Below are 17377 nucleotides of genomic sequence, written 5' to 3'. Positions count from 1 at the left end.
TACTGGATCCTGTTCCCCTGTGTACCTGTAATCTTGTTTACTTGTTAAATTTATCATCTAATCAATCACATGCGCCTCCCGAGCTCTTGTCTGGGCTTCTATCCGACTCCTGAAAACTTGACAACCTTAGCCCCAGAATCCTGCTTTCTGAAACAAAGAGTAAATCTCCAATCACTTTTGCTTTTTAGGAACTTCCTCATTCTATAGATTTCAAACTCACCTGAGAGGATGCGCACCAAGCTAGTTGTCTTGACTGGCCGACCGTCCTTCAGCCAGGAGATAGAAGGTAGCGGGATACCAGAAGCCTCACAGCTCAGAGAAGCGGGGTTCTTCACAACAACACTAACATTTTCTGGAAACTGCACCTGACCAGTTATGATAGGTGGGACTGGACATGGTGAGAAAACAATAGAAAAGGATCAGCAAGATGATTGCTAAACAAACTGAAGACTGAAAATTGCAAACCAAAAGAGAAATAAATAAATAAAGTCATAGAAAATCATACCATGCACACTGATGTCATGCTTGCTGTCCGCCTGTCCTGCTACATTAACGGCGATGCAGGTGTAACGTCCTGTGTCTGACACCTTAGCATCTTTGATCTGCAACAATCTGCCCTCGTTTAGGACCTTTGCACCGTGGTGGTCCTCTATGGGCCGTCCGTCCTTCAGCCAAGTGACTGTGGGCCGTGGGATGCCGTCTGCAGCACAGTGTAACGTCACATCGCCTCCTTTTGTCACTGTAACGCCATTAGTGTCGTCTTCATTGGGTCTGATGGAAGGACGAACTGCAACAGGAAATGGCATAAAGTACAGCAACGATGAGTTCATGTTACTCTGTGATGGCTCTGTCACATATATATCCAATATATATATATATACATATATATCCAATATATATATATATATATATATATATATATATATATATATATATATATATATATATATATATATATATATATATATATATATATATATATATATATCCTTTTCATTATGCTAGTATTGAGTACCTACATGCTAGTATTGAGTACCTACATATATGTACAGTACTGTTCGGAGTGCAAATATTTCTAATAAAAGTCCTATTCTTGTTTTCTATGAATCTGAATTTTCGGTTTTTATTAGTTAGAATCAGTATTTGTTAACAATTGAAAAACTGTATATACTGTATATCTGTGTTTACATTTCAATTGTTTTACTGTTAAATCACAGCTGCACTTTATTCTGTAATTTTATCCTGTAATTTACTGTAATTTTTCAAGCTGTATGCAAACGTAATTTCGTTCTGTACGCACTCTGTGCATACAAAATGACAAATAAAGTTGTCTAAGTCTAAGTTTAAGTCTAAGTGTGTGTGTGTGTGTGTGTGTGTGTGTGTGTGTGAACAATCTATAACATATAGGTGTAGATTCTTGAGTTGCTGTTCTAACTTTTAGAGACACTCTTATAAAAGAAAGAGCTCATGCTTTTAGAAGATTGTATGATCATTACCACAAAAGACATATGAGCAACTTAAAGACCAGATCAGCATGTTGCTAGAATAAGTACCATAAACCTGCAGGCTGTATTCCTTTGAGACGGTGCCAGCAGCACTGGAGGCTGTGCAGCTGTAAGAGCCTGTGTCTGTTTTCTCAGCACTGGAGATCTGCAGCTGACGCCCTCCAGACAAAACCCTCAGCCGCTGGTCTGGCTTTAGGGTATAGCCTAAAATATGCAGAAGGCAGAGGTTAGTTAAAGCGCTACAACGTACCCCAGCACATCAGACTTTCTTACTGTGACTTGTCTCGTGTACGCAGGAACTGACTTACCGTCCTTCATCCATGTAAGGGTGGGAGGTGGTATGCCACTGGACTCACACAACAGAGTGATAAAACCTCCTTCGATCACAGTCATAGGAGATTCCTCCTCAGAGCCGCGGATACTGGGGGCAACTGCAATGACAGCAAAACACCTTTAGGAGGCACCCAAATGAAATTAAAGAATTTGTAGATTTTGATGTAAACCATCAGATGTGAATCTCAATCAGTATTTATATTTTGCTACAAGAATCATCCCTGTAAATGAAAATCTAAGATATCTCATACTTTACATTCAAATAAAAAAAAAATGAGGAATAGGAACATTTGATATACAAGACATTTTTATTTCTCAGACATTTAACTGACTTTGTTCATAAGACTTAGGTACTTTAATTTTTTTTCCAGCTGACAGAAAAAAATTACAGATGTGCACAAAGTTAAACGTACCCCAAACAATCAAGTTGTAGTTCTTCTCAGTTTTTCCAGCAACATTGGTGGCTTCACATGTGTACCTTCCTGAGTCCTGCAGCTGAGCGCTATCAACCTAAGAATTTAAGAAAGTGGTGCTTTTATAGTTTGCAAAGTTAGAGTTTTCAAAGCTTCCACCAAAAAATAAAAAAATACTTGCGAAACGTTTAATGTCAATTAGTACTATTGACTATGAAACACATTTTGCAAAAGATGGATACAGTTCTTCAGGTGTACGTCTCCACCATATTTGCATTCCTAGAGACAGAAATCTTAGCACCTTGTTCTTAGCAACATGGGCTCAAGTTCAGTCAGATTGGGTGGAGAACATCCATAAACAATAAATTTCAATCTTGCCACAGATTTATACCCAGACTTTAATGCCTTGTCCACATGTAACAGGATGTCTGGGAAAACGTAAGCATTTTTATGCATTTTGGAATTTTATCCACATGAAAACTCTGTTTGACGTCACTAAAAATGATTATTTCTGAAAACTCTGGCCAAAGTGGAGGGTTGAGGAAACGGCGTTTTTGTGTTTGCATGTGTACATGACAAAACTGAGTTTTAGGGCCCGCCGCATCACATTCTGCGACAAATAATGAGCCCCGGATGTTATATGTGTGACCACTGTCATAGACTTGGCCGTGGAGGAAAAATAAATACCATTTGTTGTGACTGACTGTTTACAATATGTGGGTAATCATTGTTAAACTGGTCAAATTTTGCATTTTACACCTTCCCTCCTGATATCGAGCCAATGTCAGCCAATTGAAGATTCAGACTGGCTGACATAGGTTTTTAGCTTTACAGTACACTGCCCCCCACGTGTTTGCCATGTTTAATACAGCACTCGGGGGTGTATTTATGCGGTTTGTGTGGAAACGATCCTGTGTATACAATATTATATTTAGAAACGATGTGGGGGAGATATTTGTTTTTGGTAAAGGCCCGGCTAAGTGCGTACAAAGCCTAAGTAGGTCCCTCTAACACATGATTTAAACTGGTGTTTCTTAATTCTTGTCCTCTATGACCAGCTTTCCAGCATGTTTTAGGTGTTTTCCTGCTGCCACACACCTGACTTCAATGAATGAGTGACAAACTGGCTCCTGATGCACTTGCTGATAAAGTGATCCAATTATATAAGGAGTGCTGATGAGAGACATCTAAAACATGAAGGACATGGGCCCTTAGCATCAGGGTAGACAACCACTGATCTTAGGTTCTTGTAAAGAGAACCTTCACTGCGGTATTAAGTCTTTTGCAGCCTCAAACAAGTTTTCTTCCACCAGTCCCCTGTTCTGAGCTCTATCCATATTCCTTACAACTCTGACCAGCTTCCCTGAGATGAAATTACACACAGCTAAGCTCTATGTACTAACTAGGTCGCTTCTGAAAGCAACTGGTTACATTTGATTTGATTTGGGGTTAGTGTGTAAAGTTTTTAAATTTACAAACCATGTCAGTTTCTTATTACCTCACAATTTTGCACTCCTTTGTGTAGATCTATCACATAAAATCTCAACAAAATACTTTAAAGTCGTTGGTTTTATGGTGACAAAATGTTCAAGAGGTATCAATACATTCAGTGTAATGTCAAGGTTAAGTGCAGTTGTCACTGTTAAGCTGACTAAAACGATGATCCCAAACTGTGTTTGTACAGAACACCTTACAGATTCTACCTTGAGTGAACTACCGTCTGAAGAGACGATCAGACCAGGTTTCCTGAAAAGAGGACGGCCATCTTTTTGCCATGAGAGGGTTGGTGGAGGCACCGCGTTGCTGTGGCAGAGCAGCTCCACTGGGCCACCGAGCATCACTGTTGCATTGACTTCCTCGCCCTTGATGTTTGGTGGAACTGAGAAAGACACAAATAATTCTCACTGAATAATGTTTCCATACCAGACAAAATGTTCCCTCGATGAAAAAAAAACTGTGATTGTAAAAGGATATTCAGATACTCTTTTACATATTGATGAGTTGATGAGTATCATATTATATATATAACAGAATACGTCGGTTATCTGGGACTCTCTACACTTGCATGTCCTTGTAGGGTTGCTGGTGACCATCTCCAGTAGTCATTGGGCAAGAGGCAAAGTACACCCTGGAAAGGTCAACCAATAAACACAGGGCAACACGGATAGGGCAAACAACCAGACAGATGCACACTCATACCTAAAGGCTATTTAAAGTACCCCCGTCATGTTTTGGACAGTAGGAGGAAATTGAGTACCCTGACTGAAGCAAACCCCAGGCTAGGATTCCAACCCAGAACCTTCTTACTGCAAGGCAACAGTGCTACGACCTGTGACAATGCAGGTGCACCTGGGGTCATTATCCTCCTTAGACTGTAAGAGCAATGTAAAACAAGTTTAAGGTTTGATTGCAGAGTTAAAATCTTAATTTTACGAAAAAAAAAAAAAAAAAAATGGGATCAAATCTCCATAAAAACGGCTCACCTGTGCTAAAACAAACAAAACTAAATGACCCAGACAACATGGTAGTGTTGCTGAGAACACCCATACTATAAACGCCCACATAAGGCTATCCGATTTTAGTAAAAAATAAATGCCAGCTGTGGAGCATTGGCTTAATAAATCCTCATTTCATAAAAGAGTCTTACACAGAACTTCATTTTTGTCTAAGCCTCTCTCCATCAGGTTTGAATAAAAGAGCACTCCATTTTTGGCAAATCTGGCCCCGTCTGACAAACAACTTGAGACAAATATCCTTTGCGAAACCTTTTTTTTTTTTTTCCTACATAGAAACCAAGTCATTGAGAAACAACAAAACAGGCCTTTTTCCTCAGGACACAGGAAGTCGCTAAAAAGATGGTACCAATTACCTCGACAAATCTGCCTCTGTTTCTGAGGACAAAACCTTATTGATATTCTACAGAAGAGTGAAACTGAGTCGAAAACACACACACACATACACACACACACACACACACACACTGCCAGTGGCAAATTACTGGCACCCGTAGTAAAGATGTGTTCAAAAGCATTAAAAAAGTGGGTATCATGGAGACTTAGTGAACCCAGGATGTCGTTTTTGTTGCCATTCTCCAAAAATGAGCTTTGGGGATTTTTCTACATTCTTACCATCCTGCTAACTGGTGGTAAGATAAACCCCCTTGATGCCTTGTTTGTCACAACTCTAACTATTTCAAACGTCTTAATTATTGCTCTGATTGTAGACATGGACAGGTTTTGGTGAGTAGCTATTTTCTCACAACTATTTTCCTATAGATCCTCGTAAGTCCAGTCTTTTGAGGATCAAAATTTTAATATTACACAAGGCTGATAAAAAAAAAGATGTTTAATACAGAAATATTATATCGTGGTAAACTCAATCATGGTGAAGACTGATGACCCGACAGTTGTCCAGCCATAAAGACCCATCACAAAAAGGTTACTGCAGAAGAAGTTAAATGCCTAAGGGATCCAAGCATAATGGAAAGTTGAGAAGAAGGAAAAAGAGACGCAGGGAAACTAGATTAATTAAAAACACGCCTACAACATATGATTTTTCAAGATATTTTACCAAATTCTTATTACCTAGTTGAATTTAATCTCAAAGACAGTAAGTCTAAAAATAGATTGCTAAAGCGTTCATCTGTCTTAAGGGAGAAGCACAAAAAGTCAAGGACAGCATTTACATCCCACATCTCAACCCATGATCAAAGTTTGTGCTTTTTATGCCTTGAACTTTGTTTTCCAAAATGCTACACATGTTTTTCAGGCTTTATTTTTCTCAATCAGTTTTTATGTTTTGGGGAAAAATATATAGAGATTAGTACAACAAATCATTTACCAAAAATAATATTTATGTTTTTGTTGATCTTAAAAATAGTTTCCCATTTAAAAATAAAAGCATTTATTAGAAACTCTTATGTCATGTAAGAAGAAAAGGACATGTTAGCTGCTTTTATAATACAGATATGTGTTCATGGACTGTGAGGATGTCTCTAGAGGAATTTCCAGGTAATGCTTACTCACCATACACCCTCAGATCGTACTCCCTTTGTTGTTCTCCTCCAGCATTAACAGCAACACAGGTGTATCTACCAGTATCGCTGACCTGTGCATTGCTCAGAGAAAGCACTCTTCCCGCTGATGCCAGCTGAGAGGAAAACAGAAAAAGAGCCGAGCCAAAAGATTTACAAAACTAATATAATCCTAGAGTTAGATGTTTCCACTAATGTAATTGCATTCCCAAAATTGATGTTGTACCTGTATACCATGTGAGACACTTGCCACAGGGCTTCCATCTTTTAACCAAGTCAGACTGGGCACAGGAACCCCAGAGGCCTTACACTCCAGCTTGACAGCCTCATTTACCACAGCTGTAACCGTACCACCTCTACTGGAGATCTCAGGAGGGACTGTAAGTGAAAAGATTGCAGTTATGGTTGGATATGACTATGGATAAAGAGAGAGGATAATAAAGCCAAAAGAAAGAAACACCAACCAAACACTTGCAGACTGTAGACTTTCTCTGCAGCTCCAGCTAGGTTGACAGCCACACATCTGTATATCCCGGCATCGGACAGCTGGGCCCGTCCAATCTCCAGCACCTGGCCACGCTTCTGGACTGGGACACCAGCTGCACCAGTGAGAGGTCGGCCATCTTTGTACCACGTTACAGCTGAGGCATGACAACAAAGCCAATGGCAGTCGTGAAACAGAAATGACAGGTAAATAAATTACACTTAGAATAATCAATCGGGTGGTGTTTTCCAACTCCTTAAGTCGTGTTAGTCATGTTGCACAGATCAGTTTAACATACAATAAAGCTATGTGAAGTATTTCATAAAGCTGTTGCAATGCTCGTGATTTCTCAGGAGGATGAATGTTGTGCTCAAAGCGGTAATGTAGGAGTTTGGATTGTGTAGGAATAGTTGCAAACCTTTTGCGAATAACATGCAACAAGATCGTGACCAACATGTAATGGAGATTTAAACATTCACTAGCTGCCGATCTCTGCTACCTAAATTAGCACAAGAGCATTGGTTTCCTGGATCTTACTGACTTTTTTTTATAGAGTCATTAGTGGCTATTAAATCAATTTCATCTTGAAGGCACCTAAGTACTGTGTAATGCCCAAACATGTATGAGAAACCGCAACATCATTTTGGTCTGTACATTTTGTACTTCTGAAATAATTTTTATACCAGTAGCATAGTATCAGAAAAAATCATTAGCTTGCAACTTTTGATTAAAATAAATTTATTCAATGAGAAAAATTTGAAAAAAATGAGAAATTATTGTTTATGACAGAATCGACATATCAATAGTTGGATAATTTTCTATTTATCAATTGGAATTTCAATAACTTTATATTAATTCATTGATTTATAAGGTTAAGAAATATTTAATAAATGAATTATAACATAGCATAAAGCTTGAGGCAGGGCCCCTTTTCCTTTAGCCACTCTTTAAAATAGGAAAGACAAAAAGAACATGTCTGCCTATCAAAGGTCCATATTTGTCCATATCAACAGCCGGAGCAAGAACTAAAAAGTTTCAAACAACTCAAATGGAGAAAAACAAGGCTATGCAAAGATCTGCGGTATGGATTGGTAGACTGTGCAGCTCATTGAAATGTAAGTAACACCTCAGGGATTATTAATTCAACAACCTGCTGATAAGTGCAGCAGACAGGGGAGGACATCAGCCTTACCAGGTAATGGACTTCCTGTCGCCTGGCACTCCAGCTCAGTGGGAAAGCCTGACAGAACAGTCTTGTTGATGATGTCTCCAGAGTGCGGGATGCTGGGAGGCTCTGAGGCGCAAATGCAGCATGACATTTAATAATGATTACATGTGTACATAGTTTCTGGATAAAATAGGTGTGTTGATTCTGTAAATTACCATGGACACTCAGTCGAATATACTGTTGAGCTTCTCCAGCTGCATTTGTGGCCAGGCAGGTGTATGTCCCAGAATCCTCCAGTTTTGCTTCTGTGATTTTTAGTGTCCTGCCTGCTGAGTGGAGCTGTGGTATTTAAACAGGCAGACAGGGTCCAGAGAGGATAGCTTGGTCATTACCTTTTAATGTGAAAGTATAAGTAACAATTTTTTACTATTTTTGTGCACTGGTGCTTCTGAGACACAACACACTGTTACAACAGTTGCGATATTACACATCAATATATTGTTAAACAATAGACCTGTTCACGGTCTCCCCTGGTTCTTTTATCTGGTAATGTGGTATTTCTACTGTAGACTTCTGTAGTAATGAAAAGACTCTTGAAACCGTAACTATATTTTACTTTATATTTAATCTAAAAGACAGAGGAATGTATACAGATTCAGTACTGGGTTCTCATAACAACACAACGCAACCGGTACCTGAGAACCCCGTTTGTTCTCACAAACAGACATTAATTACCAAGCATGTGTCAACCCATTCAAGGGCTGGCCACAGTATGATATCAGCGTTCCGTTCATCACATTGGTGGAGAAGATCATGCAGTAATGGAGACGTCCTTGCTGACACATATCACCCAGAACAGTCATTCTGTGCATTCCAGTTTTGTGAATCTGCCATCTTTATTCCTTGTCGCAATTTTGTAGTCCAGCCTGTAGGATGCCTAAGCAACAACTGGATAATTGAAAATGTTTGGTTGTTGGGTGTATTATTAACCCAAACAATTCATTACACTGTCCCCCATCATACTACAAAAACGGCAGAATAGGAAGAAGTGGAACGCTCTGCAGGCTGGAGGGGGTGGGGTGTGAAGTGCCTTATATGCATTTAAAGAGACTGCGCCAAAATGAGATACTCTCAGATGCACCTCAGAAGAGGCGTTAAAGAAGAGCCATGGAGCAACAATAGCCCCTTTTCCATTACCACTTAAAAGCCTGGGGCTTTTGAGAAGCCTGGGCTTTGCAAATCACGGGTACCATTTCCATACCCATTTACCCGACTAATTTAATTTTCCACGCACTTTACCTTCCCAGGGCTTTGGTCCCCAAAGCCACTCAGTACTTTTCTGCTTTCTCTGGGCTTATTGAGGGGGTGGGGTTGCAATGACAAATAACTAAGGAGATGTAACCTCATTAGTTACGTGTTGTCTCCCCGTTTCTCAGGAGTCTGGTTGAGTGGCAACATGAGTGGAGGATATGGATACAACATTTCTGCATTTATCTGTTTCACCGCTGTCTTCTTGCCGCCATTCGGTGGACCGGAGTGGCACTGCAGTTTTTCATCACAACGTCCCATTTATCATTGGGTTGTTTTACGTAAATGGCCCCAAGCAGATGGAAACACGAAAACCCAAATGTCCTAGGCTTTAAATCCTGGGGCTTTTAATGGGAAATTGGCTCTTAATGAGGAATTCAGACCAAAGCATTGAAGTTATACCACAACTAAATTATTTAAATGTGAAAAGAAAGGATTTAAAAGCATGACATGTCCCCATTAAAGTTTCCAGGGACAATCCTCGTTTTGGACAACCTGTCCCCGGATAAAATGTCACCAATTTCAGCATCGAATGAATGAGAACAAGATATTGTGTGCAACAACATCCATTATGGTAGCTAGTTGCGCTGCTGTTAGCACAGAAGAAAAGCTGAGAAATTCTTGAGGTAAAAGTGGCCCCTGTGCCACTGTCACCATCTTTCTAGATGGGCACAAAGACTTTAAAGTTAGTAGGCCACCTTGGCAATATTCATGTTCCATTCCCTGTGCAGTTGGAACTCGGAAATCTCGGTTTATAATTGTAAAAATTTACTGTAATGGCTGTCATAGTCGGACTTTCTCCTTGGAAAGTTGGAGAAATTTCTTAAGGCCGATTGTCGGAACCAATGTGGCAGCTCCTCGCATCAACAACAGTGAGTAACATGTTGTGATAAAACATGTTTATTTTACAAGATCTTACAGTTGTGAGAGTGTGTCTGAAATAAATGTTACATGTAGCGGTATTTGCATGCCTCATACAGCTTTTAAGGACGTTTATAAGAGGTACTATGAACAACAGCTTTCCTGGCCGTCGCCATATTGGAATCCTAGCCTGTTGTTTTTGTTTTTTTATTTTGGAATCCCGACTTCTCCGATTGTATTAACTGAAACGATTTTTACTCAGGTTTACTCCATTCCCAGCTCCTATCTTTGTTTTCCAAGCAAAATGGAATGAAACATAAAGCCACAACTTTGGACAAACATTTTTTTAAACCTTTATATGCCGATGGTTTAAATAGGCATAAACTGTGGATGTGACCAGACAACAGATTAGCTGTTAACTAAATATTAACTAGAAATCCTACCTTTAGGTGCTCCTTTGTTGTGATCACAGGTCGGCCATCTTTAAGCCAGGTGATACTAGGTGGGGGAAAGCCATGGGATATGCACTCCATACTGATTGGTTTGTGAAGAGTTACTGAGCGATCAGCCGGCCCAGTCATACGGATAGATGGAGGGACTGCAGAAATGCACAGAAAAGACTTGTTTTTTTTAATTTGCGGCTATTTTTACTTCACAACTACACACTGAGCAAAGATTTTAAGAAAGAGAGATATTTACCCAAAGAGAAGCTTTCCAGCAGCTTGTATTTTAAATTTTAAAACATAGATCATTCAGAGATTGAAGTATTTTCTTTTACTTTTATTTATATATATTTTTTTACCTTGGACTGTTACATTGAAGTTCCTCTCATGATCTCCAGCCTCGTTGGTGGCCAGACAACGAAAACGAGCTGTGTCAGAGGTCTGAGCGCGGGAAACGACCAGTCGTCGCCCGCTCGCAGCGATCCGCAACCCTTCCCCAGATCTGATTCGTTTCCCGTCTTTGTACCACCTGGAAATAAACAGTTTGCATTTTGTGTGGCGAAGCCTGATTTTTTTTAAATTTCTGCATGTGTGCTGGACTGATGCCTTACGTGATGACAGGGGCAGGCATCCCAGTGGCATGACACTCCAGCTCCAAAGGAGTGTTGATTATTACTGTGCTGTCTGTTACTGCGTCAGCTCCATCAATGAATGGAGGAACTAGGGCAAACATAAAAAAATTACAGTCAAATCCTAAAATAGGATTTTAAAGATAAAAATACTATGCAAATGACTAGACAATATTTTCTTGAACCCATTGCCTCATAACTACGTGTACTTGTGTGCCAGACAGAGAACGGCACAGTGAAAAAGCAGGTGTTTGTTTCCCATGTGGAATGCACTCTTTGTAGGGGGAAAAAATTGTGCTGGCCACTGCAACTATGTGTGTTGTCGTGGCCGAGTGGTTAAGGCGATGGACTAGAAATCCATTGGGGTCTCCCCGCGCAGGTTCGAATCCTGCCGACAACGGAAAAGTTGTTTTTTTCAGCAGGAGCCTGTCATTTGTGATTCCTCATACTGCAGGAGTTTTAATACACAAAGCCGTAATCAGTCCAGGTTGTTTTCTGGCCAGACATCCACAGACATCCAGCTACGGTTACATGGACAAAAGTAATCAGAATAAACAAGACAATCGGAATATGATGATCGGATTAAGCTCAATCGGAATAAAATTGTAATTCCGAATCAGAAGGCTGGTTTATGCAGATTGATAATCCGACCATTGTGCATATCAACGCTTGCCAGGCTCAATTTATTCTGAGTGCACATGTGCACCCGATGTAAACGTGACGTATTTCCGGTTGGGTGAGTGGTGGAACTACGTTGGGAAGCAAAACTATCAGGGCTCCCCATTTTTCTGTTTAAAGCAATAAAAGATCTTAAAATTGTTGCTTACATTTCAACCATCAATAGGGGAGGTGTTGGCCTAGTGCTTAGAGCAGTGTGCTTGTGCTCTGAGAAGGTTGCAAGTACCCGGTTTGGTCCCCAGTGCCTGCACTCTGGGTCCCTGAGCAAGACCCTTAACCCCTGATTGCTCCCCGGGCGCCGCACTGTGGCAGCCCACTGCTCCCCAAGGGGATGGGTTAGGATGCAGAAGTGAATTTCTCCATAGTGAGATCAATAAAGTTCAATTATTATTCTTAATAGAACATCGTACAAGTGCAGCCAGGGCGCTCAGAAGACAAACAAACGTGTACGTATAATAGTGTTTTGTTTACTATTTTTGTAATTTAGCAAAGACGGAAGTACTTTTTCTGTGTAATTTTCCAGGGGAATTTAATAACTGCACATGTGACAGTGGTTCTATTCTGAATCTGAATAAAGCCAGGTGCCTATAAACACACTTTATGATTTATGTGCCCATATAAACAATGCAATCCGATTATTGAATCCAAATACCTTGTAGTTCGATCGTGAACTTTTGTGCATGTAAACATAGCTAATTACATCAAGAGCTTGCATGGGCTTCTCAAATGATAATCTTCCTAAGAGAAGTTAGAGATTTTAAGATTGCAAACGTATTTCTCACAGGTACAACATTAATTCTTGCTATTGCTTCGCTATTTGCAAATGAGTAGTTTAAGAGTGTAGATTAAAATTTTACAAGTAAAATGTTATTTTTACTAGGTGAAAATCTAAAATAAGAATCTGAGCTGGAGATGTTTTTTTTAAATTAAATGTAGCTTACTACCGTCAGCATGTGAAAGGGTTATTGACTGATTGTAGTGTAAAGCACTCTTGTCGGACTTGATAAAGCCCTATACAGGTCATTTAATAATTATGAAAAAAGGGGGTTTGAATATCCAGCCATATTTCACCCAGAAGCTTGTTGATGGCAGCAAAACACATGTAGCCAGAGTGAAAGAGACCCACAGGGACATTAAATCAAGTTAGTGAGGCTCCATGTTTATTTTTGACCTTTTATTGTGCCCAAATGGAGGATAAGTAAATCTGCAATAAATTCAAACTTCTTATTTATTTCAAGACACTGAAGTAATATGTTGTTTTATCATACCTCATACATTACTGAAAGCCTGTTTGTGGTGAATTTATGCAAACTTTTCATAGTGAAAATAACAGGTGTCAATTTCCCATGTGGAAAAAAAGGAAAACAACAGCGCTGGCAGACAGAGGATGTGTGTTGTTGTGGCCGAGTGGTTAAGGCGATGGACTAGAAATCCATTGGGGTCTCCCCGCGCAGGTTCGAATCCTGCCAACAACGTGAAAATGCTTTTTCAGCTGTCAGAACCTGTCCGGAGTCAAGTCCAGAGGACACACAGTGCTGTTGTTTCAGGTTTCTCATGCTGCAGCAGCTTTAATCCACAAAACTGTAGTCCGAAATTCGAGCCGTTTTCTGGTCAGATATCCACTGGCACTGAAAGCGCTCAAAAAAATACCAGTTCAGATATTGCAAATGATAATCTTCCTAAGAGAAATTAAACATTTTAAAATCTCAAGCGTATTTCTTACAGATATACAAGAGTAATTCTTGCTAGTTAGTTAGTTAGTGCTTTGTTATTTGTAAGAGTGTAGTCGTTAATAGTGTTGATTAAAATTTTATTTTGAATAGGTGAAAATCTAAAATAAGAATCTGAGATAGCAAGACTCTAAACCACAGATTGCTCTCCGTTAGGCCACTCAACGTGGCACACACAGCTCCCTAAGGGATGGGTTAAACACACAGCCAAATTTCCCTTCTGTGGGATTATAACGGCAAATATTTATTCATAATTAGAACAATTATCTCCAGAACCACTACCCATTAGACTACAACTAATGATTTCCATGTAAAGAACAATCATTATGTATGATTAAGGGTATTTGTAGTACAGTGCGTGGTTATGCCACTCTTTGTGTCTCTTTACCTAAAACTTTGACGTCATATTTGACCTCCTTCTCTCCAGCGATGCTCGTAGCCACACAGGCGTAGCGTCCTGAGTCTGAGACAGTGGCTGAGAGGATTTCTAATTTCCGTCCTTGCTCGAGAAGACGGACACTTTCTCCATGACGTACTGGGACTCCATCTTTCAGCCAGGTGAGGGAGGGTGGAGGATGACCTGCTGCCTTGCACTCCAGGATCAGGTGTTTATTGAGGACCACCTTCCTTTCAGTGGGCCCATCTTCCTCACCTGTAATGGTGGGAGGCACTGTGGGAATACAAGATATCAGAACAATGTGAACTTTCCTGCTTAACAAATATTCACAGTAAATGCTTTCACAGGTAAAATCATACAAAATTAGGGTATTTCAGGTATAGAATCTAAATCTATTTACGTTAGTTTAAATAATTTTTATACTGTTGTATAATTAATACTCTCTAAAAATCCAAATGACCTAAAAACTTAAGCTGTGGGTCGATTCACTCCTATTTCGTACCGATGCATCCCAATTCATTCCCTTTTATTTTCATTTGGTACCTGTAACCAAATTACTTTGTACGCAGGTATGTATAGTGTCTGAGTTCATTTTTATTGTAGTTTTGAATTTTCCTGAATTGTATAAATTAATAATAGAGAAAATTATCACCTTAATTGTACATTATTTGAGATAGCCACAGATTCCTTAAATTACTTTAAATAGTAACTCACCCTCAAATCAACCTTTTTTTTTTGTTAATAAATTGCACATGGATATCTGATAGTGCTGCCAACCTGATCCCACCATAATTTTGTCAAGTTACTGCACATTTGTTGAAATTGGGGCTGGACCATAGGAAATTCTATAACAATATATTTTTTAAAACATTAGATTTTGGCGGAGTAAGGCTCAGTTACGGGGATGAATTAGCCTTTAAGTTTTTCGCTGTCAAAGTGGGAAGAAAAGAACAGCTGGCAGGCATGTATGGCCCTGTGGTCAATGCAAAATGTTGTACCCTCTACTGACCAATAGAGGGCACCGTTTTGTACTCAACACAACATAAACAAGAGGTTCTGGTGAACCATGTTCACTATTTCTTTGAACATAGAAACAAAATCAGTTTTCTATACCCACCTAATAACGAAAGTTTTATGGGGGCCTTATTCTTGTGTCTCAGTGGTTATTAGGTGAGAGATTGCCAGTCAAGCATAAGCCAACACAGAAATATACAACTTTGCACAAACTCTCGGACCAAAGGTAAAATTAAAGAGACCAAGTAAACCAGAGAGAATCTACATGTTTGCGGGGAACTAAAGTGTAAAGATAGGATTTGAGTGATTATGCAACATTCAGACCAGGTGGAAAGGTATGTTAAGAAAAAAAAAACTGTAGAGGATGTAAACCTGCCAACTCACACTTTCATTAACATGCAACGGACCATCTAGGTTCAATAGCTTTTATGCAAAACTCTGTATCACAAAATGTAATTTCCTCCACATAGCCTAATAATGTATAGGAGAATGAGGTATCTGCTGGTTTGCTTGCAGTCTTGCCTTTGGAATATATCTGGAATATATGGTTGGATGAACCACAGCATGAAAGTCTGACCATAACACTCCAGGTTCTGCCATGTCAAGCCAGAAATGGCTCTAGATCATTTTGCAAGATTATATTAATTTAAAAACTTATGTTTCAATCAAATATTGCTATTTTATTGAAACAGAAATCACAATTAATTAATAACAAAGCCTCTTATTAAGTCGACTTTTTTTCTGTATCACCATCCAACAACTTAATATCAATCCCTAAAACTGAGTAATTTTTTACTGTGATGAACGATCTAAAAATCTTCTCATATCTTTATGTTTCTTTTTTCCTTTAACCACGTGTTTATATGTTTAAACATGTTGAAGTGTGTTGCAATCCATCTGCTTTATTGTAGGAGATTTTTGCATGATTAAACAATGTGTCTTTAAGCAGCTACTAAACAAAAAAAACAAACAAACAAAAAAAAAGACATCTTACTGTAGACGTCCAGCTCAAAGCTCTTCTCAGTACTCCCGGCCACATTGTTAACCTTGCAGGTGTACTGCCCGGCGTCAGATGCCTGCACATGTGGGATCTTCAGGCGGAGACCTCTCTCTACATACTGAGCATGGCGGCTGGACATGAGGGCCTCTCCTCTTCGGTACCATGTGATTGTGGGGTGCGGCACGCCACGCACTTCACACTCCAGTGTTACCATTGTGTCCAGCAGTGCTGTCACATTCATGGTTAAGTTGCCTCCTATGATGGAAGGAGAAACTGCAACAACAGAATAACAAACTCAGACAGTCAGACTATGATTATTTGCCATTTGGCTGTATCTCTATGAAAGGAGAGTATAGACTGAAATGCTCACCGTAGACATTAAGATTGAAGTCTCTGGACTGTTTTCCTGCAGCGTTCATGACGCTGCACTGGTAGCGACCTTGGTCTCCAAGACGAGCACTTTTTATCCTCAACACCTGACCCCTGCTGGTGACTTCCAGATTGGGATCACCGAGGAACACCAACCTAGACAGAAACAACAACAAGGAGACAGAGATGAATTCAAGTTTAGTCACAGTTACAGTTTGGATCAGTGGCATGAGTTAATTTAGGATTATTACTGATACTTTTGAAATGTTCTTTTCAATGATGGAAAGATCGTACCATTCAACATCAACCACTAGTTAAAATCAAGAATTTGGTGCACATATATGCATTTATTGTGGATATTAGGGAAGTCCACAAACTACACACAAACTAGCTTAATGCTAGCTTTCTTTCTCCACTATTAAACTGGCTTTGATGTGTGTCTGGGATTGTTGCCCAGACTGTGCTTTTTTTTTTTTTTAAACATATAGCGTTTGATTTGGTGAAGCTGAAGAATTTAGGGAAGGATGACATTTCTGCGTTACTCCCATTACTTTGTGATATGCACCAGTACCCTTGTCACTAAATCAGACCCACATGCCAATGCATCCACAAACTCCGCTTGACAGCTGTTACACAGTTCTTAGGTTCAAAAGCCTCATTGTGACTCCTCTAAACATAATTCTTGTCATTAGGATGAAAAACCCACCAACTTGTTTTCTGCAAGTTTCCACTGTCTGACACAAATGTTCTCCTTTAGATTAAAATAAATAAATTTTAAAATGTAAGTTGCTGAAATGCCACACTTGAAGTACTGACCAAAAAAGACTAAATTCCAACACTGTCCACATTGTCAACACAAAGGCCTTCTGGAGCAAAGCTCGGTGGTCAGACAAGAAATCTATTTTTTCTACAATTGTAAAAAGTAGTGTTGCACCGATGCCATTATTTGGCCCCGATACCTGGCTGTGCAGTATTGGGCGATACCATCTGTTTGATATTTATGTAGTGTGTG

At 39.5% G+C, this 17377-nt stretch overlaps 1 protein-coding gene and 2 non-coding genes across 4 annotated transcripts in view; 2 read left to right on the top strand and 1 right to left on the bottom strand.

Moving 5' to 3' along the window:
- The window catches only part of hmcn1 (hemicentin 1), a 130193-nt gene that overhangs the window by 54518 nt on the left and 58298 nt on the right, over positions 1 to 17377 (bottom strand). For both annotated transcript variants that reach the window (XM_036140937.1, XM_036140936.1), the window contains 17 exons: positions 16367 to 16521; positions 15991 to 16269; positions 13974 to 14255; positions 11160 to 11268; positions 10908 to 11077; positions 10549 to 10703; positions 8152 to 8275; positions 7961 to 8062; positions 6749 to 6925; positions 6511 to 6662; positions 6277 to 6400; positions 3955 to 4130; positions 2252 to 2348; positions 1814 to 1936; positions 1554 to 1709; positions 506 to 787; positions 221 to 388 (listed from right to left, as the gene is read on the bottom strand). In XM_036140937.1, coding sequence (XP_035996830.1) covers positions 221 to 388; positions 506 to 787; positions 1554 to 1709; positions 1814 to 1936; positions 2252 to 2348; positions 3955 to 4130; positions 6277 to 6400; positions 6511 to 6662; positions 6749 to 6925; positions 7961 to 8062; positions 8152 to 8275; positions 10549 to 10703; positions 10908 to 11077; positions 11160 to 11268; positions 13974 to 14255; positions 15991 to 16269; positions 16367 to 16521 — 2831 coding nt within the window. The remainder of the gene's footprint in view (positions 1 to 220; positions 389 to 505; positions 788 to 1553; positions 1710 to 1813; positions 1937 to 2251; positions 2349 to 3954; positions 4131 to 6276; positions 6401 to 6510; positions 6663 to 6748; positions 6926 to 7960; positions 8063 to 8151; positions 8276 to 10548; positions 10704 to 10907; positions 11078 to 11159; positions 11269 to 13973; positions 14256 to 15990; positions 16270 to 16366; positions 16522 to 17377) is intronic.
- trnas-aga lies at positions 11496 to 11577 on the top strand. Its single transcript has one exon. It is a non-coding gene; the product is annotated as a tRNA-Ser (tRNA).
- Positions 13249 to 13330, top strand: trnas-aga. Its single transcript has one exon. It is a non-coding gene; the product is annotated as a tRNA-Ser (tRNA).

This window comes from Fundulus heteroclitus, chromosome 9 (assembly GCF_011125445.2).
Source record: "Fundulus heteroclitus isolate FHET01 chromosome 9, MU-UCD_Fhet_4.1, whole genome shotgun sequence".
Taxonomy (NCBI): Eukaryota; Metazoa; Chordata; class Actinopteri; order Cyprinodontiformes; family Fundulidae; genus Fundulus; species Fundulus heteroclitus.
This window is presented reverse-complemented; position numbering and strand designations above follow the sequence as displayed.